A 24,125-nucleotide genomic window follows, 5' to 3' on the forward strand; every position below is an offset into this window, starting at 1 on the left:
AAAGGTTTCTACCAGTATGAAAAAAGAAATAACATGACCTTGATCATGTATTTTTATGATAGAATAGAAGGAAAGAAATTCTGAAAAGATTGTTCTTTAGATAAAGAAAAGCCATATCTAAAGTGAACGTAATTTCCCGCAGCCAACGAAACAGGGACATCAAGAAACATGATCTCACAGCCAGTGACGAGAAAGAGTGTTAAATAAATAATCTGATGTAGGATTTGTGCGTGCACACTTCATTTTTTAATTTCATCCAGAAGTTATTAGAATTCTTCCCTGTCACAAGAGGTCCACTGTAATGACCTACATATCTTTAAACATTGATAAATGTTTTTTTGTGCAATCACTTCATGAATTTATAGTTTTTATACTACGAATTTTGTAACTCCAGAATAGTGTTTAAGATGTAAGACTTGGGTGAAACAATGACATCCACAAAACTCGTGACATTTCTTATCTCATATTGAATCTCGTCTCGAATTTAAAAAGGTCCTTTTTGTATCGAGTCTCGTTTCTAACGAGACGAGACGAGAAATTTTTATCTCATGGTAATCATTATTTGCAAACTATGATGAAACCGTTTCAAAAAACATAATTCACTATTACTTTGGTTATCGGTTTCGTAAACACAGCCGATATGTCAAGCTGTATTCCGGTTTCATACCGTGTTTCTTTCACACATACTTTCGGGAAGGCTAACCCTTTCTTTCCCTGGAGTAAAATACATGAAATTGTGATTATATGTTGTCACTCCTTTAGCAAACAGTGACTAAGTGCAGCTCTTTTATATTTTGATATGTCCCCCTCCCCCAACGGACAAAATTTTCTGAAAGAAAGTTTGTTCGTAAACAGAACAGATAGGTCGAAACGTCTATAGAGTCTTTTCCCGAAATACGTCATATTGCGGTTTTCGGCTTCGGAGCTCCCTCTTGGCTGAGCGGTTATCATACGCGCCTTTGGCGTGGGAGACGCGGGTTCAATCACCAGCGGATTCCATGTTAAACTGTAGGTCCACGTCTCATATAACTTCGTTGCTGAAAGGGACGCTAAACTCAAAACCAAATCAAATTAAAACAAACAGAACCAATATGTCGAAATGTATTTGGATTTTTTTTTTCCGAAGCATACCGAATTAAAATGTTAATGTTTTGATTCCGAAACTGGAACCCAGAACATTTTCGATTCCGTTATCATTAACAACCCTGTTTTTAGAGCAAGAATATCGACAGAATAAGGACACAGAACATAGACATATTGAACATTTGTTGTTTCGGGCCAGAATATAAAACTCCCCCGGGTTCGATTCCCGGTAAACACACTCGGTCGAAAAAGTCTAAAAACTTTTCAGGTTAGTCATTCTGAGTGAGATTTTCCTCATCCACACCAGGTAAATGCCGGGGTAGTACCTAACATATAAGTCCCAAGCCACTTCCTTCCTTCCACAATCCTTTCCTCCTTCCTTTTTCTCGGATAGTGGATCTGGTGACGTCATCCCTCATACGTGACTAGCTAACATGGGCTTAGATGCCGAGAACCCATAAAACTAAAAATTTTAAATAAAAATCCTCCCCACCCCCTAGCATTATTTATTATTCATTATGGATATATATTTTATGTGAAGAAAGCAAATGACAAAAGTCACTGAGTTGTACTTACTAGTTAGTCAACACATTTGGTATTAGTATTATACATTTTTCATTATTCATTATAATAAGATTTTATAGTTTCTTTCTTTCTTAAAATATGACAAGCAAAGATTTTGTTCACTCTTACACTCTTTCCTTTCTTTCTTTTTTCTATTTGAATTGTTAATTCTTATTCGTTGATTTTAGCACTTCTGAATTAATTGCGTGTAAGGAAGACAAAAAAAAGTTTTATCATTGTGTTAACAATAATATACAATATGCCTGTAGTCATGAATATTATATGATCTCCACGGGTTCATGAACCAGAGAAGGGGAAAAAAATTTAAAAATGCTGAGAGGAGCACGCCTTCCAGCTGGCGTGGAACGGTAAATACAATACCGACCTTGACAATGTCAACAGCCTCTGAGGATCTGCGAGATGAAAAACGAAGTAATTAGAATAGAATAAAACTACTGAGATTTAAGCTCAAAACGAATTGTAGACCAGTGGAGGAACTAGAAGGTAAAAATTGTGAGGGAGAGGGGGAAGGGGTCAGAACCCAGCCTATCATGAGTTTACTATAAACTTTCAAAAATGTATAAATGATAGCTTAAATTTTTTTTGTCACTCAAAAAACTGGGGGATCTAGGGCCCCGGCCCCGGGCTAGATATTTCACTGTGTGGATCTAACTTATATGGACATCGTTCTTGTAATATGTAGGACTTGTAATAGGTTTAAGGCTGCGACTAAAAAAGTGGTTGAGGACCTAACATGGGCATGTGATCTTACAACTAAAAGTACATTCAAGTCAAAAATGCTGATAAGAGGGGCTCGTGACGCAAAATGAGGGTTTGAAATTTATGCAGGGTGCTTCAAAACTAGTACAGTCAAACATCTCAATAACGGACTCCGATAAGCAGGGGCGTCATTTTGGGAGGGCAGAGGGGCTATTGACCCCACGTGTTTGAGAATCACATACATTTTAATATATTGTAACATAAAATAGTAATGAACAATGTGCATCTCTTAGGTCAGTGGACAATTCCCCCCCCCCCCTTCTCCCTGGCAAAATCTGAAGTGACGCTACTGACCGACAGTACATAATAATTTGTTCGCAAATGAAAGATGTCTGTTAAAGTGAGGTTACACAACTTTAGTTTACTTACAACCAGTGGTGTATTTTCGATTTTGTTTCGGAAGGGGGGGGGGGAGGATTTGCCAACTTTATTCCTGGAAGTGTGAAAATTCTACAAGATATTTCATTTACTTTAATATAGTAGATACAATTTCGGGGGGAGCTTAAGCCCGGAAGCCCACCCTTAAATATGACACTGCTTACAACTCATGTGGTAATTGCATGCATTGCACAATAAATTATAAATTTAAATGTAGCCTAAAAATAGCGAAATATTGTACTCTTTTCGAATTAGTGCGGGATGAGGTAGAAATTGCTCTGTGTCATTATCATAGGAATTGTGCCATTATTGGCATTTCACTTGCTGTAACTGAGAAGCTTCCCAGCTTCACTTTGCTAAATTCTTCGTTTTGACGTACGATTTTTCTGGTTTGATATCGTCCATTAATTGTAGTCTCCTTCGCCCCCTCCCTCTCTTTCCTTCCATCATATCCTCTAGCATCACATCCTCATTGCATCACGTCCCTCATGTTACAGTTCCTTCTTAGCCAATATCCCAACCAGTTTCTCTTCCTCTTCTAAATAATATCTAAAATTGTTCTTCTGCTCCCCCACCATTTCTAACACCCTCTCGACCCAGCTAGTTCTCTGCATTCTCCTCCACACCCACATCTCAAAAGCTTTTCTCATTTTTGAGTAGAGTTCATGATTTTTTTATCCATAAACCACAATACTCCACACTAAGCTCTTTATGAGTTTTTCTCAATTTTTTTGTTTAAAGTCCCACAAAATAGCATTTTCTTTCTCCTAGAGGCTTCTTTCGCCATTCCTATCCTTGTTTTTATTTCATGTTCACACTTCATATCATCACTAATAATACTACCCAGGTATACAAACAAAAATATGCAAGGGAATGGCAAGTTTATATGGACGAGTAGTGCAGAATATACTGCATGTGGGATAATTTACTCGAGGAAAAGAAGAGTGAATTTGTAAGGAAAGGGAAACAGATCCGCATAAAATTCTTCTCCATACAAATGGTAGTTATCCACAAAATTTTTTGCTCATTAAACATTTTCTAGAATCAAGAAAATAAGAATTTTAATTTCAGATTGCAACACTGTTCATAAGAATATTGACTTCTTTGACAAATTTATTTTGTAGGGGGAGGAGAGTTTCTGCCTACTATATTGTATCGCAAGCTTATCTTCAAATTGTAGAAAATAATTTCAGTGCTATACGTATGGACTGAGCATAATTTCAGTCCCTTGTGAAGAGGCTCCTAAGACGTTAGGAGGGACAAGAAGTTTGTCAATAACCGTATCTGAGAATATCCATATGGGAGTTTTATCCTATTATGATACACATACATGATAAAAAAAAAAAAAAAAAAAAAACTACTGGTTATTACGGAGGTATCTGTTATCGAGTGCTCTCCATTAAGGGAAATTTCATTATAATGCCATCCATTTGTATTGAAACTTGATTTTCGTTTGCTTACCTCTGGTGCGTGGGGTCCCTGACTCGATCCACGACCAACTAAATTTGTGGTGGACAACATCGTGTCTATGGATTTTCTCGGGGTACTCTCGTTTCCTTCTACATTCTCATTCCATCAATTCTTCCAACATCACTTACTTTCCTTAATCATCCGTCTCCCTTAGCCGAATAGACATAAAGTGGGACGTTGAATTGTTAAATCTCATTTCATTCCATTTTCGATGTTGGCTTGAACTTTTTATCTACTAATAGATTTGGAGGAAGAATATGTTCGTTATTTCATAAGAATTCTCGTTCAAAAACTTAGCACTGAATGTGTATAGATTAATAGTCTCTGTACATCATAATCTGATAGACGGTGTGTTGAATATGTGCATCTCTATTGTTATGAATTGTAGAAAATAATCTTTGTTTTAATGTTGTAAATATAAAAGTAAATTTTCATTGTAAAAATTGACTTTTTTTTTTTTTTTTTTTGTATGGCACTCCTCTGTCCAAATTATTACTGACTAGTGTTGTTGTCGAAGAGACGACACGAGACAGAAAAACAGATTATAGTTTTTGAGATAAGACATCACTCTCACGACACCTTTTTGAGACGAGACAACCTCAAATCTCGTCTCGTGAGCAAACACTATTACTCCCTCTGATGATAGACTTAAAATCTTTTATATTTTTTTGCGCAGAATCAGAAATGAGATATAAACATTTTCATTTTAAAACAATCCGTTTTAATCATATTATTATTACTGTATTATTATTATTATTATTATTATTATTATTATATACCTCCATACTTATTGTGTTGAAAACGATCAGAAAAAAATCAACCTCCTACAGGGTGGCCCAAAAGTAGGTATACAGTACCGTACTGATCAGCTCATTGCATTTTATATCATTTCTTATTGTTATCCATCAGGTAGACTTAGTCTCTTTATTATTTGTTCTTAATATGTTTTTACTTATATCTTAAGCTTGGAACAGCCGTAGCAAGTAAACCCATAAACTAGAATGTTATACTTGATCAATGCAGGGGTGTATACCTACTTTTGGGCCACCCTGTATTTTGCTATAATTTTCCCCGTGCCAGTGTCGACATAGCCTCCCAGTTTTTTGAGCAACGAAAGTTCTCTTCTACCAAAAGAGGTTCACAAGATACTTCTAGGATTACATTGATAGTGGTAAGTTGTATATTTATATTCAACTTTTTTTTTCTCCGACAATTTCTAACTTGAACGTTATTTACATTTGTTTGCTATATATATATAATCTTGTGACTAATCTGATTAGCTATCGTTCCTGTAAAGACCTACAATTGATTAATTGCTAATTCGTACTTCATGTCTAACTGTAAGTGGTGAAATAAATTATTCATTATTATTCCTAGTTCCTGTTAGCGAAGTGCGTAAACCGATTTCAAATTAAAATAATTTGCACAAATCCTATTATAGTCTGAGTTTTGGTTGCCCTTCCCCAGATTTTACCTTCGAGATCCGTCACTGCTTTGCGGAAGAATTACAAGAATGCTGCTACTTAGAGATTAAAATTACAAACGGTACTAAGTACTGTATAAACAAAATGTGTAATTGAGAATGAGTCAGGCGAAGAAGTTATATGAAGAAAAACAAAAGATTGTAATCAAAATATCGACGTAGAACTTACAGAAAAGAATGATGAAAAGCATCTGTAGCATTGTATGGATGTAATATGGGTGTAGGAAGAAGAAAACAAAGAACGGAAGCTTTGGAAATGTGGTTCTGAAGAAGAATGTTGAACATTAGATTTGTGGATGAGGTATCAAATGAACGAGTATTGGAAAGATAGGAGAAGAAAGAATATTTCGAAAAGTAGAAATAGAATGATAGAGTACATTATGAAACATGAAGGAGTCATGTTATAGCCTACGGAGAGAATGATAGAAGGAAAAATGCCCAGAAGAGGACTTAAATTGAAATATACAGTTGAAGTAGTACAACACAGGTTAAAAAAAAAAAAAAAAAAAAATCTACAAAGGAAAGAAAAATTTTGCTTAGGACAGAGAAGAATTAAAAACCTACGTCAAACGAATCTAGAGACTGCTGATCTAAGATACGAGGATAAGGAAAAGGATTTCAAAGTAGCTAATTAACCAAAGATAAATAGTAATTTTCCCATTCTTTCTGAGTATGATCACATAAAGAGAGATGTTTTTAAAAATCATTTTCTATTTAAATATTTTTTGTTTCTTTTCAATTTGATGTTTCTTTTTAACACCAAAGCTGTATGAAGTGTGGACATACAGCTCAATGTGGGAACCGAATTATATAAGTTTCCACTGGGAATCAAATCTGTCACCTGCACTAAAATCGATAACTTAACCTGTTAAGTACAAGCAAGCTCTTCTTTTCAATATATTCCTTTTCTTTTAGTGTCAAACATAAAAGGAAAGATAATGCTTTAATATGCTTTCAAAGGCATTTCTGTTTATGATGTTACTCCAATAAATAAATAAATAAATAAATAAAAAGAAAATAAATAAACTGTTGTAAAGTAGGGGAAGCCTAACGTTTAAGGGACTTTTGTAAATGTTCCGCAGACTTTCGTACAGTAGTGTACACAAATTCGAGAAATATAAAAAAATAAACAATTATTATATTTGGATATGTTCACAAAACCATAGATCCTAAAAGCCCAAAAGATGTAATTCCTAAATCCTGAAACAATTTCAACTTGGAAGTTTGCCCCTCTCAACTTTGCTTCATGATCTACTGTATACGCCACTGCACAAAACACTACTTGGGACTGTAAATATTAAAAGGAAATAATATAATTAGCAGCAGCAATATAGATAATCTGAAAAATTCCAAAAACAGCGGGCAAAGGACATCCCTCTTTAAAAAGATGATGTAATAATTGTCGGTAAAGAGTGGTATACAAGTATGACAGGCAGAAATACATATTTCTTAATAATAAACAATAACGTAAAAAAAAAAAGGGGTTTGGTCCATTAAACTGAGTACACACTGTACGGATATGTTAACACTGTTGTATTTGTAGCAGCGCGGTGAGTAGAGCGTTCACCTCTGGTGTGTGTAGTTCCTGGTTCGATCTCAGTCTGCACCAGATGAACCTTGTGGTAAACGAACAACGTTTGCGTGGGTTTTCTCGAGGTTCTCCCGTTTTCACCTATTTTCTTTCTTTTACTCTTATCATTAATCTCATTGTCACCTTCTTCCTTAGCCGAACGGTGCATAATAGTGAGATATTAAACCAATAAATAAATAAAATCTTGTCTTTCGTAATTTTCTCTACTTTTAGCGAGTAATCTAAGACAACGCCCTAATAGTGTGTTTTCGCTACGCGCACCCCTATTTTCTTGGGATTTAGTGAAAAACTTGAAATGAAATGAAATCTTTCAGTTTAACGTCCCACGATTATAGCCTTCAGGCTAAGCAAGACGGATGATTAAGGCAAAATGAATGATGATGGAAGAATTAGTGGAGTGAGAAAGTGGGAGGAAACGAAAGTACCCTGAGAAAATCCATGGACACGATGAGCCCTTGTCCACCACAAACTCACTTGCCTGAGGATCGAGCAAAGGACCACACGCACCGGAGAAAAACACTTTACCACTGAACCACCGTGCCCCCTAGTGAAATACTAAAGACAATAAAGAAAACACCAAGAACTTAGAAAGTAAGAGGGGCCGCGATGGCTCAGTGGTAGAGCGTTTACCTCTGGTGCATGGGGTCCCTGCTTCAATCCCATCTCGCACAAAGTGAGCTTTGTGGTGGACAAACATCATATGCATGGGTTTCTTGGGGTTCTCCCGTTTCCTTCCACTTTCTTTATTTCACCATTTCCTTCATTTCTCATCAGCATTGTCTCCTTTAGCCTAGCTGACATAATCGTGTGACGTAAACTAGGATTAGGATTAGGATTTAGATTTCTGGGCTTTCGGCATCTAAGGCCATTTAGCCCTTCACGATTTAAGGGATGACGTCCCTCGGCGAGCACACAATCCGGGGAAAGGGAAGGAAGAAAGGATTGGGGAATGAAGGAAGCGGCCTGGGACCTATAAGTTAGTTACCATCCCGGCATTTGCCTGGTGTGAATGAGAAAAACCTCATTCACGGTGGCTGGCCTGAAAAAGCGTTTTACGCTTTTTCGACCGAGTAACCCCACCAGGAATCGAACCCGGGACCGTTCAGGGACGTAAAACTGAATGATTTCATTTTATTTTCAGAAAGTAAGAAAGAGAGATTTTGTAAATGCAATTAATAAACTAATAACTATCCAAACCTTTTCTTATAGGTTCCAAATCTGTTGTTTTAATTATTTGTTGAAGTTTAACGTCCCTTTTTAACACCGAGGCTATACGAGACGTGAACCTACAGTTTAAGGTGAAATTCGAACCCCCATCATGCGTTCGAACTTCAAGCCTCTTCCATCAAGAATAGAACTCGGAACCCTGTGCACAAAAAGACGCTCGCACTAGCCACTAGACCAGTTAGGAGGGCTCCTAGACATCTGAGTGCTCAAGTTTATAGCGTCATGTTTGTTGGGCATTCAGATTTCTGCACTACGTAAAAGGCACAATACAATTGTCAAATTCTATCTCACTCAATTTCTAGATTTGGATGTTAGTTTTCTTTAGGTTATGCACTAAAGAAATATTACGAACCGTAACTGAGACCCTTAAATCTAGGAAACCAACAATTCTCTGCTGACGTACAGGTTGCATACATGGTAGGGAATACCACGGATTTTAAACGATACAGCACGTTAAAATCAATGTTACTCATGAAGATACTAACGGATTGATGTAATAAGGAAAGCTTCATATCCTTTATCATAGGCAACCAACAGTGCTTTGCTGATGTACAGGTTGCATAGAAGCTATACTCATGAAGATATAGATTGATGTAGTAAGAACTACGTATCCTTTACTATAGCAATCAACAATGCTTTGCTGCTGTACAAGTTGCATAGAAGCGAGGGAATGTCGTGGATTTTAAACTATACAATAGGGCCTACGTTATACTCATTAATTAATTTCTTCCATCATCATTCACTTGCCTTAATTATCCGTCTCCTTTAGCCTAAAAGACATAATTGTAGGACGTTAAACTGAAAGATTTAATTCCATTTTCATTTTAATATTTACTTACTTTTTGTGTAGTTTGACAGAGGTTCCATTACAATTTAATCGTGATTTTACGACACGAAATTTGTCAGTGCTTCCTTGTAAATTCATAAAAAGCGTGATTTTTTTAAGTTTGGATGTTTCGAAATGATTTAAAATTATTACGAAGAGTAACATTCAATCTTTAGTTTTCAGTCCTTGTTCTATTCGGACACATCTGACAATAGGGCAAAATAATATATTTTAAAGTCAAAACAAGAGATAATATCTTCTCACATTGTTTATTTCAAACCTCCTACGTACAAATGGAATTTGAACTAATTAGTTACTGAAGAAAACATGATCTAGATTCGACTTGATTCGGTTCCAATTATGTAACGATACAATCAGTCAAATGGAAGTATACTAGCTCAAATGTCCATTCTAAACAGGGATAGATTATAGATTATTTATGAAAGAAATGAAAGGTATATTTGAACCCCTTTCCTCTCATATATATATTCAAAAAATGAAGTGATTTCTGATTTTTAACAAAATGTACTTAAATTCGGCCACAGTGCTGCTATATATATAACTATATATATATATATATATATATATATATATATATATATATATATATATATATATATATATAATTATTAAAGCAAATGGAATTCAATAATTTAGATCTTTTCATTTAAAAAAAATAATGGCTTCTCTAAAGACTTACATGGAAAACCAGATATTTAGATGAACGAAAAACAGGATATAAATTAATCTATAAATGTGTACATAACTTCAATGTATGTTTATGTTATTCTTACCTGATGTAGCAGAACAATGTCAGGCCTTTGTCCATCTCGAACTAATCCTGTTACGGTGAGTACCAACACCAAATTGGTTCCTGCCAAAGACACCAAAGACGTAGCAAGGAATACGGCCAGAGGGACGTGGGACGGATACCGCAATCCTGCTAACACTCCCGTTCCACCGGTTCCCAGCACGATAATGCCTCCCCACATTCCACCACCAATAGACGACAGAGCTGCATCGTGGGTTAGAGCCAGAGCACCAAACACAAGCAACAAAATCCCTAAAATTAAGTGGGAAATCCCGAGAGCCAACACTAGGCGGCTACGATCAGGAGGTTCCCCGGTTGCACCACTCCCGGACGATGTAGTTTTTACAGTCAGTGAACCCTTTGCGTCAGATTTAACGATAAGGATATCGCCTGTGGATCCAGAAAGATTCGAACCCGAACCTTCGGCCATTTTTTAAAAATTCTATTTCCGGCACAAATCACACTTTTGCCATCACTAATTTTCAGAAGCTAAACACTATTTAACATCAGAAAACAATACCACTGCTGGGACTACCCATGCACCACCTGATTGTGTTGTGCGCGCATTTCATTCACAAATCATGTGTGTGTTTACTATAGAGTAAGTCAGCAGGTAGGCGTCTGGAACGTCAGTAGGTCAACTCTACCGCCAAAGGATGGAGACCAACTGAAGATACGCTCTCGTCACCAAGTTGAGATCACCTACCACAAGAGAACAGAAAAAGCTTTCGAATCTCACCACTGTGTGCCGCTGCCAGAGCTCTCCCGTGCTGACATCAGATCTGGAGCGCCGGCATACTTTTCAACGAAATGCTGTTTCAGTACTCTTTTTTTTTTTTCTTTTACCTGAGAGCAGTTCCCTCCCCCTTTCTATCTGTTTTCCTCCCCTTTTACTCCATACGGAAATGTAGGTCGTTAGCAGGTCAATCTCCTTTCATCAACATAAGGGACCCCCTCCCCCGTCGATTAACATACATGTAGAAATTGCTACCAAATCAAATATCAGAGAGGGGGAGAAGGGAGCTGGTGAGAATATGTGAAGTGCAATGCACACGATCAACTACTAATAAAAGAAATATCTTACACTCGAACGGATGAGACATACACGCTCTTTAACAATTGGATCCCATTCAAACACATCAATAGCATGCCCGCCAACTAGTCTAGCAATCTAATTCTTTTTATTTTCTTTTGTGAACGAAGCCTAAAGATACATCACACCAACACTAGTAGCATGTAGTGGAATTTGAAGAATTCTTCTGGTTTTCGCATCTAAAAAAAGAAGTCCCCGTGCGTTGGTCTACACGAAGGGAAGATTGAAATTACTGTATTTGTAGGATGAGAAAGATCGTTTACACGCTTTTTTAAAATGACGTAAGGTGGAGCTAATGTAATTGTTTATTGTAGTTTTGTGCCCTCTTTTAGCACCAAGGGTATATAAACCTTAGACCTTAGAGTTTAATGTGGAATCGGAACCAACGTGGTGCGCTCAATAACCTCCCACGGGGAATCAAACTCGGGACCAGTGGCGCATCTAGAAGCTGAAAACTGGATGGCAGCCAGAACCTAGACTATGATAGGTACACCCAGGCGCGCACTCAGAAATTTTTGTTTAGGGGGTCCAAGTTTTGGGTGGGTGGGTCCAATATTACAAGCCATCTCGTCTATATAGTTATTTTAACGTCTATAAAACTATTTTTGCACCCGAAAAGTCGATAAGTAATAGTAAAATACTTAAACCTATATTTTCAGAAAAAATGATAGAATTTTTTAAAGATAAATTTTATAAGAGAAAGAGTACAGGTGAAATGCAAATTTTCATGCTATATCAATCATTTCCCTGTTATACAAATATAGTTTTATTGAGAAAGTGTACACATGTTAGTATATGTTGAGTTAGGAAATTTTTTTGAGGGGTTCGGACCCGGAGGACCACTCTTGTGGTGCGTGCACCCCTGGGTACACTAAAGTTTGCTATAAACTTTCAAAAGTATATAAATAAGAAATTAATTTTTTCACTCAAAAAACTGTGGGCCTAGGCAACCGGTCTCCACCACTGCTCGGGAGCCCGTGCGTCAAAGGCACGGTGCTAGCCACAAGACCAACAAGGAGAGCAAGATAGGTATAATATAAGAGAAACATTCTCCATAAATAATTAAAAAACACAAAACGAATTTTTTAATGAGTTCTAATGTAAGGCAATGCAAGTCACACATATTTTTCATATCATATCGTATCAAATAATGGAAACGCATGTTTAGAAAAGTGATAATGGAATACTGTAGTTTAACGTCCCACAATTATGTCCTTGAGACTAAAGAAGGCTGATTAATGAAACTGATTGATTGTGAAATTAATTTTTGTGTCCTCTCACCGCGGATCGAACCCGGAACCCGCATACCAAAGGCACAAGAGCTAGCCACTAGACGAGCAGGGAGGGCTACGCATGTTTAGGTATAGATAAGTTGGAAGTCCAAGAAGTGAAAAATAGATTAATTGCGTAAAATGAGTGTTAATACCCTGTTATAAACTTTCCATTTTTTCGCGATTAATATCGAAGAAATTACAACGTAAGTATTTATAAATGTACAATTCTACCCGTCCTACTATATGAATCTGATAGTTGGTCACTAACGTGTAGAGAAGAACAGAGGCTGATAGTTCTTGTAATCAAAGTTTTAGAAATACTATTTGAAGGAGATGAACACACAGGAGCAGAGCCATATTTACAACATGTAAAATGGCCTGGGGTGGCAAATTTTCTTGGACCAGATATTGTCCGAGAAAATATATTATTATTAGTATATTATATTATCTACTGTGTAATGTGTATACAGTGGGTGCTCTTTAATCCACCATGACCAAAACCATAACGGATTAGTGATTTTGGCTGATTATCGAATATCAATATAGTTTTAACGGAAATACTAAATATGAACCCTCAAGATATATTTTTAGAACATGCAAACGATTAAGACATGTATTATTTTATGTAAGTACAGTCTGAACCTGTACAGACGATATAAATATCCCACAAATTATTTCGTCATTCTAGCAACTGCTGGGTTTAAAACATTTCTCATATTTATTATTCAATAGACTACAAAATTGAATATTCGTTTAACTGAATATTCTTGTATTAAAGAAAAAAAATAATACAATATAATGGTATTCTGACAAGAAAAAATCACAACTCTATTGTGGATAAGCGGTTAGCGTTCCCTCTTTTGGCGTCGGAGATTCGGGTTCGATTCCGACCGGAGCACATGGTTTAGTTCCTACGTTAAGCTGTAGATCAATATCTCATATAGTCTCGCTGCTAAACGATACGGTAAAAATCAAAATCAAACAATAAAAATACACGTGAGCATCATCATGTAATCACGTTGTTTCTGAGATTCGGATCTGTTCTTCAAAGAATCGTTGCGGATTTTACACAAATTTATGAATTCAGCAGAGTCGTAGATTATGTTGGAATCCACCCGCGAAAAAAAAGCGAACAGCACGATCAGTGTCTGGATTATTGCGAACCATAGAATGCCGAATTAAAAAGCACCTACTGTATTCGTACTTTTAAATTTTTTTCCACTTCCATTTACATGTTGATTATTCACTTCATTGTCTCAAGGTTTCAAGTATTTATTGAAAATATGAAATGAAATCTTTGAGTTTTACGTCCCACGATTATGTCGGTTAGGCTAAAGGAGAAGGTGATAATGAGAGATGAGTGAAACGGTGAATGAAGAAAGTGGGAGGAAACGGGAGAACCGCGAGAAAACCCACGAGCACGGTGTTTGTCCACCAGAAAGTCCACACGGTGCGAGCTGGGATCGAACCAGGGACCCCAAGCACCGGAGGTGAACGCTCTACCACTGAGCCACCGCGCTCCCACTATTTATTGATATTGACGATGGGACAACTTTTTAATGTCCCAGAGCGGTAAGCATTTTAAATATGGCCCTAGACGGGAATTTGGAAAGATACACAAGACCGAACTTCACAATAGGTACAGTGAAGATTTTAAAAAGCCGACTTCTTAGGAGAAGAAGGTTGGTGGAGTATATATATATATATATATATATATATATATATATATATATATATATATCATTGTTTTGGAAAAATAATAGAAATTTTAACTTATTTCTTCATTATTTCCCTATTCCAATACCAGCTTTGTTATGCAACACTATCTATCACTATTGTCGTTTGGGTTGCCTAACTTCCTCATTAGTCCTTGAAAGTTGTGTATTTTATCATATGTGTTTGTTGCATTCCTTAAATCAGCCGGCATGCAAGAAAATAATCCCATGAACAAAGAAATACTGTGTATATACAAACTAATGTTTTTGATTATCTTTTAAAATCACGCTTACATCTCGTATTCCGCTCGCGAAGCTTTACTATGTTTCAGGTATTGTATTAGAAGACCTTATGTAGACCTCAGTTTGCCAAATGAAAGACAAGAATGATCATTTTGGGTATGGTATTACATTAGCATAGTAATAAATGTTTATTATTAATAGAATTCCTCCTTCCTTTACTGTTATATGATAATGTGTCAGTAAATTTGAATTAGAAAACCTGGAATAGCATTCTTAATCTTATCCTCCTCGAATTTCAATGATATCTTGAGGGTTATTATTAGTGTTGCCACGAGACGAGACATTTCTCGTGTCTCGTCTCGTCTCGTCTCGTAAACGAGACGAGACACGAGACGGGACAGAACCCTCTTAGACGAGACACGAGACGAGACAGACTACTTGTCCCGTCTCGAAAACGAGACGAGACACGAGACGAGACGGGACGTCTCGTGAAATGTCTCGTCTCGTCTCGTGTCTCGAAAATGAAAACGCTGGCGGGAATGGCCAAGATTGAAATTGCCAATGGTCATATAGATTGCAAAAGGAAAATCCCCTTTGTGAGAAAACATGTTGAAAAGCCTTCATAGAAAAGTGTCCTCTGTCTATTGAATGAAACAATCGTGATACATGAGCTTCCAGGAATATCATCCTTAATGTCTTGTCCCCAATTCCCCTTGCTGTAAACTGAGGAATTCTCGTTTTTTTTTATTTCTGGCCGGAATGATGACAAACAAAATCAAAGACAGGGAAGATTTTTACAAGGTCAAGAAACCGAACTACCACCACCATCTATTCAATTTGAAAACTGGGTAAGGTCTACACTTGTCTTTATTCTCTGGTGGCGGTATTCTTTTTGCTATATGAACCGAAAACGGCAATTGAAGTATGTCATCTTGTAACTAAAATTTTGTCTTCTCTCTCTCTCTCTCTCTTCCTCTCTCTCTCTCTCTCACACACACACACACATACAAACACACATAAAAACACACTTTTGCCATTTTACCAATCGCTCGCTTATTATACAGCAGTCATGTTGTAAAATTCACCTCTTCGTTTGGAAGGCGGGCGGACGACAAAGGAAGCAAATATATTATCGACGAACCCTTCAAATTGTTTGCTTTCAGCAAATTTATGATACTAATAGTAATACTTTAGGTAAAGAAGTTTTACAGGGGGACCTTCGTTTTGTTAGGCGGAAATGTTTGATCTGACCAGAGTGCGAAATTGCCCTCTGCTTCCGTGTTGAAAGGAGGGGAATAATTCCCTTTCCTAGTGAATAATATTTATTATTACCTGAATTATCTTCAGAAATTGTTTCTTACAGGCGCATAAAACCTCTCGAACTTGATAAGTGTAAAGAACATTTGGTATAATATTCATGGAACTCCGTTGAAAGCAGAAAATATCATGAGAATGATCAAAATTCGAATATTGGAGAACATAATTAACAGAAAAGAAATAGGATACCCAAACCATATTTTTAAACCTGCTATAAAATGTATATCCTATATTTTTACTAATTCCTTACTCCCATGTAAGTATCCTGGGGAGAATATTCTCTCCATTTTTTTCAGACTGAAATCCTTTTATCCCGTACGATTTCCCCCCCCCCTGACACAGTACGAAAAAACAAATGTTGTTAAAATCCATACACATGATCCTTCCGGGACTCAACCCGGGGCCTTCAAGCCGATTGGTCTATCGCCGCAGACCGCTCGGCTTGGTATAAAGATGTACGTTGTATGATTGCGAATAGATCCCGACAATATAAGGAACTTTAATCCAAAATGGCCACCCAAAAATCAACTTTTTTTTTTTTTAGTCATTAGCTAATCTTGGTGTACTGTCATGAGTTTGTTACACAAACGGGGCAAGCCACATAGTAGCACACACCCCGCGGTTATGGGAACAGATTTGAACCATGGAGGTGAAGAGTGGCCCCAAGCATTCTTTCGTCCGATGTGTCGTTCAGCTCCCATTACTATGGCACTTTAAGTAGAGCTTAGTGTGCACTAACATATAAAATTTCAATCAAATACTTTCCATTACTGAATAAAATTATTTGGTTCTGAGTTTTTTTTTTAAAAAAAATAATAATAATAATTGCAACAGATCTAAATATGCTAAAATTGAATGTAGTTTTTGGATAGTTATGGGTTAACACTGTGAAACCTAAAGGCTGGAATATATGAAATCAAAGTGTAGACACATATCTATCTCTGTATTTATCTATATATCTTTCCATCTCTCTCTCTGTATATATATATATATATATATATATATATATATATATATATATATATATATATATATATATATATATATACACTATAAAGCAAGTGGGCTGATAGTATACGATAGTGTCGGTGATGATGACACCTTTACATCGAACTTTGCTTGTCGTGTAAACATTATTTAACATTAGTGTCTTCATCTTCGACCTACCTATGAGCAATTTACTGTATATTCGTGTATTGAAACTGGTGAAACAAATTTCAATGTTTTAGAACGTAAAAAAAGAAGCCAGGGTCGAGAAGCCTCAGACAACTAACAGCAGAGATATATTATCTTGTAAACTATTTGTCCTTGCCTTGTGAGCTTATTTGAATTTATTTTTAAGACCTTTAGGCAACTTTGGCCGAATGGATGATGATGGGAAAATTAGTGGAATGAAGAAAGTGGTAGGATACTAGACAACTTCGAGAAAACACACACATTCGAAAAATGAAATGAAATGAAATGAAATCTTTGAGTTTTACGTCCCACGGTTATGCCGGTTAGGCTAAAGGAGACAGTGATGATGAGTAATGAATGAAATGGTGGAATGAAGAAAGTGCGAGGAAACGGGAGAACCCCGAGAAAACCCACGCACACGGTGTTTGTCCACCACAAAGTTCACTTGGCGGGGCTGGGATCGAACCCGAGACCCCAAGCACCAGAGATGAACGCTCTTCCACTGAGCCAGCGCGGTCCCCACACACATTCAATGTTTGTCCACCACAAAGCTCCCATGGCACTAACCGAGATCGAACCGACTACCACATACACCAGAGATGAAGGCTTCACGGTGTAGCTACCGTGACATTTCTTGTCTTGTGTGTTGTGGGTAATACTTGTAACTTACAAGGGAAGAGAGGGAGATTATATATCGAAGTGGAAGATGGTTTATATAGCAATGGGAAGCACTAATGACACCTATTACAAAACTGTATAGGATATACAGAGTGTCCAGATAATCCGTTACCACCCCTTGAAATCGCAAACGATAAGACAGATGCCAAAATTGGAAAACATGTGTTTGATCATTTTAAAAGTACAACGTATCAAAGCAAAAATTCTTGTCACAAGGCCACCCGCAGTGTACTGGGCGGGGTCCAACTCAAATATTACAAAAGGTAAGGGGATCAAGTAGCATATCGTTCGAAACTTCTTGGGAAATGAAAGAAGACGGAACAAGTCTCAATACTCTAAAATTACCTTGTGCAAAATGGCGGCCGGTCAAACTGTCAGCAAAAACGTCATTGTAAAGTATGGACGCTCAACGATAATACTGTGCAAACATCTTGCATTTTAGTTGTTCTTTCTGTAACCGGGTTTTAGTTTATTTTCACTTTAATTATTGTACTCAACGGAAAGAAAGGAAATGCCCCTACTGTGAGATTCTGCTCTTTGAGCCCAATAATATCTAAATAAAGAAAAAAATAATAAAATAAAAGCAAATTAAGACATAAAGAAAAGAAACGACAACATTTGACATCTTTGAGTATAGAACTGACTAGTTAACATATAATGTACTTCCACGAACATAAATAAGTAGAGGTTGGAGCCATCAGAAGTAAAGACTCTTACCTCTACTTATTTATGTTTATGACTGCACAACAGTGGTACTTATGCTCGTTATCTGGTTTATCAATTATAAAATGATTCAAACGAAAGAATTCCTTGCGCCAGGAAGAATAAAGGCGTACAAATGTCTCAGAATGAAAACAAGTGCCGATTGCAAAATGGAAAGTGAACGTGCTCAGAAAATCGAAATGAAGATGTACATTTTGACCGGCCGCCATTTTACACAGGGTAATTTTAGAGGATCGAGACTTGTTCCGTGTTCTTTTATTTCTCAACAGCTTTATTTGACCATATTTGCCATTTGAAAATTTTGAGTAGGACCCCGTCTGGAACCTTGTGGAGGACCCTGCGACAAACATTTTTACTTTCAATCATTGTACTTTTGAAAAGATGACACACATCTTTTTCTTTTTTGACATCTGTCTTACCGTTTCTGTTTTTTTCTTTCTTTGGAGGGTGGCCATAGACTCTACAATGACGTTTTTGCTGACAGTTTGACCGGCCGCCATTTTGCACAGGGTAATTTTAGAGACTTGGGACTTGTTCGTCTTCTTTCATTTCCCAAGAAGTTTTGAACGATATAGTAATTCACCCCCTTACCTTTTGTAATTGTTGAGTTGGATCCCGCCTCGGACTCTGCGGGTGGCCCTGGGACAACAATGTTTTGCTCTGATACATTGTACTTTTATAATGATCAAAAACGTGTTTTCCAGTTTTGGCATTGTCTCATCGTTTGCAATTTCAAGGGGTGGAAATGGATTTTCTGGACACCCTATATATTCATATAGCTCGCACAGTATATGCATTTGGAAAATTTTTATTACAGTTTTGTAATAGGCGTCATTAGTGCTTTCGATTGGTATATAAACCATCTTCCACTTCGATATATAATCTCCCTCTCTTCCCTTGTTAGTTGTATCTTGATTAGCATGGTACAGCCTGCTACATTTTACATTCGTTCCCATGGTATGCTGTTATATTTTTACGAGACAAGACGAGACAAAACGAGACAAACGAGACGAGACGAGACGGGACGGGACAGAACCTCTCGAGACGAGACACGAGACGGGACGAGCACATTTTTTCGAGACGAGACACGAGACGGGACATGCTTTGCACGAGACGAGACGAGACAGCCTAAAGTCTCGTCTCGTCTCGTCTCGTGGCAACACTAGTTATTATAAATGATTAGAGCGATTTCACAGCTCTATAATAACTGTATTACTGTATATATATTGCGATAATTTGTTTCACACAAGAGCTCAAAAAGTTCTTGTTAACAATTACAAATGTTCGATATGTGCCCCCTGAGTGATTCGACAGACATCAATCAGAAAATCAAGTTCTTCCCACACTCGCCGCAGTATGTCCCTATCAATGAGTTCAAAAGCATTGTTAATGCGGGCTCGCACTTCTGGCAGGTTTGCTGGTAGAAGAGATGTGAACACTAAATCTTTCACACACACACACACAAAACAAAAAACAAAGATCTACGCATGGGGTTAGGTCAGGAGAGCGTGGAGGCAATGACGTGAAATGCTTTCTCGGCGCCTGTCACCATCTTATCTCACTGCTCACTGCTGCGCTCTTGTGGGAGAAATCTGAAGTACACCTGCAACAAGCAAAACTTTTTGAGTTTCTCTACGTTACTGTTGAGTTTTGTTACAATATCTCAAGTACTAGAGCCACAGTGAATTTATGAAATCGCTTCCAATTATTTATAATACCTCTGTATAAATGCGACATTTGATTTTTTTTTTTTACCTATTCTCCCGCAGCGATTTGGGAAATTCTCATTCTAATTGGGGAAAGGAGACAATTTCCTTATTTTACTCAGTATATAAAAATGGCATATATTTCTACATGATCCGTCTCATCATCACGGGAAAACAGCTGAACCATTTGAAATTAATTTTTGATCATAGTTATCACTTGACTTGAGCCATAGTTTTAATGTCTCTTGCATTATAATGCGTGTAATAACGGGAGTGGGAAGTTTAAAAATGTATGCCAAATTATTTTATTAACTTCTCATGTTAAGAGGGGGAAACTTGGTATACCAAACTGTTTATTAAACTCCCTCCCCAGAAGAGGAAGATTTCTTATTTTATATATATAAATAAAATCCAACCCAAAGTTTGGAGCCCTTAAAAGTAGCAATATGACAACCCACCGCCCCCCCCCCCCAGAAGTCGGTCCTGGATCCGCTCCTGGTAAGTGGTCAAATGTTCCATCGGATTTGGAAGTTCCGCTTCTAAGAGGAAACAGGGCGCAATTTCTGTACTATTTTCAACTTGTTTGCCTCATCATCACGGATAAACGACTGAATCGTTTAAAATAAATTTCAGAACATAGTTAACACTTGAGTTGAGATTATCATGTTACTTTCATTAAAATTCTTTTGTAACGGGCTTTAAATATATATTTGAAATATGCTTTTCATAAATCTATTCTTCCCTGAGAAAAACGCATTTCAGCTAGCATGATTTTTATTTTTATTTGATTTGAATTCAGCAGCAAGGCTATATGAGACATCGGATAGACACATATGTCAACCACTATGCTCGAGCGAGCTCTTCAGCTAGGATAATATAGACTTCTATGTCCTTTGAGTTATTCCCATAATTCCCACTACATTGGTTTGGAATCAGTCAAGAAAGAGGTGTTTCAATTTAACCGCTCAGCACAACTAAAATATACGTTCCACAATCAACTTTCGTAAATATACAGGGTGGGCGGAAGGTAACTCACTATTTTGAATTGTGAATTTCTATTGATGTTATGTGTAGATAGCAATGAAAGTTATCTTGTTTTATAGACTAAAGTATGCTATTTTTTCAGATTTTGTGAAACTTTTGTTGTTCCTTTGAAGCCACAGAGATGCTAGGACGATTAAGCACTGAGGAGACAGCCAAAATTGCAGCAAGATTTAAGGTGTGGTAGTCAATAATTCAGGCCCAGTGGTGGTGAAGAGGTCAACATAGGAGGCAAGCTGTTCTGGATGCAAAAGCAATTATAACTTTGCCACAAAAAATTAATGACTACCGGAAGTGTCGTGAACATTAAGAGATCAGGTAGGTCTTCAAATTTGGTATCAGAGGAAAAGGTAGCCACAGTGAGAAAATGTTCGAGCGAAGCCCTTCAAAATCAACAAGGCAGGCTGCAATAGGGAGTGGCATTACATGCTATTTTTTGTGTGTAATTCTCCATAAAGAATTACATTACAGATCATGAAAACCTCATTATGTCCAGAAGTTGTATACAAATGATTGCGATAAGCGTGTTCGTGAAATGAGTTCGCATTGCATGAAGATTATCCACACCTGTTTGAAAAATTCTGTGGTGTAATGAAGCTGTGCTTCATGTAGGGGGATTTGTTAGTCGTTGTAACAACCATTATTAGGGAGAAAGTGATCCCATAGAGACCATTGAAAAAAATGCAGGGTAAGCCAAAAGTGCCAGTGTGGTGTGGATTAACTTGTTCCTTCATTATTGGACTCTAACTGTTAAGAGACAGTATGAACGTCGAAAGGTATCTGGAAATGTTAGAAAATTTTGTATGGGCTATAATTTCTGAATGGGACGAGCCACATGAGCTGTTATTTATGCAAGCTGGAGTTCCCCTCATTACGCCTTGCTTGTAAAACAGTGGCTTGATGAACACTTCGCAGGACGCTGCATAGGTCGACTGGGTCCCACAGAATGACCAACGCGAAGTCCAGGCCTTTCCTCATGCAATTTCTTTTTGTGGGGGTGGACTAAGGAAGAAGTATATCCAACAATCCACAAACCCTTGACGAACTTGAGAATAAAATCCGTGAGGTCATAAGATCCTGCTAAGGTCTTGAGTAAGATCGCAGCAAACGTGCCTGTTCTTTTGAGACAGTGTTTAGAAAATACTGGAGCACACATTGAGTTGTAACTTTTGAAAAGATGGTGGTATATAATAAACTGTATGTGTGCAAATATATATACAGTATATTGAATTGCATTTTAGAATGGAAAAAAATATTAAAAATAAGTAGTTACTTTCCGTCCGCCCTATATATACCCTATTTGGTTGAATATGGCGCGTATTTCTTTTTTCAAGTTCCCCAATCGTGGGTTTCACATTTTTAGTTTTAGTACGATTTTGAGAATTATGACTTCACGCAATTATGCGTAGAATTTTGAGTACGCATTAATTTCAGCAACCACCGAGAGTATTATATTGATGTGAGATTGATGCATTATATTAGCTATAGGAAGTGGTAATAACAAAATATTTTCTACATTTTGTCCATTAGAATAGCACTCACATTATAGCTACGCAATAACAACGTCGATGTAACCTTGGTGAGTGTGACTTGAACAAGATTTGAAAATTGTTTTCTTTCGTAACCACTTGGAAATGAAGGAAGAAGGCATTGTCTAATCCACGAATAAAATTCTAAATCAACAACCACGGCACTTATTTTCCATACAATAGCTCTTCTTCAGAATTACAATGTAACTTAAAAGCTAACAGTTACGTAACAGATAGCTTACAGATATCATCTTCTCGTTAAATGCTTTTCTCATTGTCTTCCAACGAGGGGAAAGCTATTAATTATGATGCTTTCTTCGATTTGACCGCCATTTTTAGGCAGTCAATTCAACAATTTCCTCCATTTTCTTTTGAGATTATGGGTAAAAACGGGACCACAGAAATGGGGCTTAGAAAGTACAACGTATCTTTAAAACGCGTTTATCCCAATTACTGTATATAGCTCGATCATAATAACTTTGTGTCTGAGATGTTGAAATCGAAGGAAATTATAAACTAATACAACGCTCTATTGACATCGCTCTTCTCTCATTTCTCTATATGAAATTAAATGCAATTTTTATGTCCCACGGTTATGCCGGCTAGGTTAAAGGATACGGTGGTGATGAGAAATGAATGAACTGGTGGAATGAAGAAAGTGGGAGGAAACAGAAGAACCCTGAGAAAACAAACGCACACGGTCCACCACAAAGCTCACTTGGCGCGAGCTGGGATCGCACCAAGGATCCCATACACCAGAGGTGAACGCTCTGCCATTGAGCCACCGCAGCCCCTCATTTTGCTACATGATGGTTTGTTACGGTATATTTAGCTGTAATTCTAATCAACCATCGACTGAGTGATTCTTATAGGACTATGTCAAACAATAATCCTGAAATCCCTCTTTCAAAATACTAGCTCCATGACTATAAATAGTGAGAGCGCGCCTTCTATCAGAGGAATATGTATTGATATGTACATTCAACTACCTGTGCAATGAAGTCATAATTATATACGGCTTCTGAATATGTTATATCGCTCATCTTCATTCTCAATCTGTGCCTCTTCTGCGGCTTTTAATTTCTAGTTTGACTCATAATTAAGTAGAGCAGACGCTAAACTTAGGCAGCATATATGCTGGCTCACGACATTGGGTGCGAGTCGGAACGCCAACACCATCCGATGAATACGAACTGTCACCTTTGTTTCCTCGGACCAAATCTGGGATTGTATACAGGGGTGTAGCCAGCAGGTTTGTGTAGAGGGGGGGGCGTCGTTTTTGAGGGGGGCCAGTTACAATGTACAAAACCAAAACAAAATGTGTTGCTGCTAGTGTTTTTGAGGCCTGAAAGAAAGGAAAATTTTGGTTTCCTTCTGGAAGACTAAAAACACTATTTTAGCTTCTTCTTCTTCTTCT

The 24,125-nt window shown here is 37.3% G+C and overlaps 1 protein-coding gene across 1 annotated transcript in view; it reads right to left on the reverse strand.

Annotated features, from left to right (window-relative positions):
- The window catches only part of LOC145664892 (uncharacterized), a 117,620-nt gene extending 106,702 nt beyond the window's left edge, over window positions 1-10,918 (reverse strand). Inside the window, exon 1 of the mRNA XM_081731955.1 lies at window positions 10,197-10,918. Coding sequence (XP_081588081.1) covers window positions 10,197-10,643 — 447 coding nt within the window. The 5' untranslated portion in view covers window positions 10,644-10,918. The remainder of the gene's footprint in view (window positions 1-10,196) is intronic.
- Between the last annotated feature and the right edge of the window lie 13,207 nt (window positions 10,919-24,125).

Source organism: Thermobia domestica, chromosome 11 (assembly GCF_964235325.1).
Source record: "Thermobia domestica chromosome 11, izTheDome1.hap1.1, whole genome shotgun sequence".
In the NCBI taxonomy this organism is placed as follows: Eukaryota; Metazoa; Arthropoda; class Insecta; order Zygentoma; family Lepismatidae; genus Thermobia; species Thermobia domestica.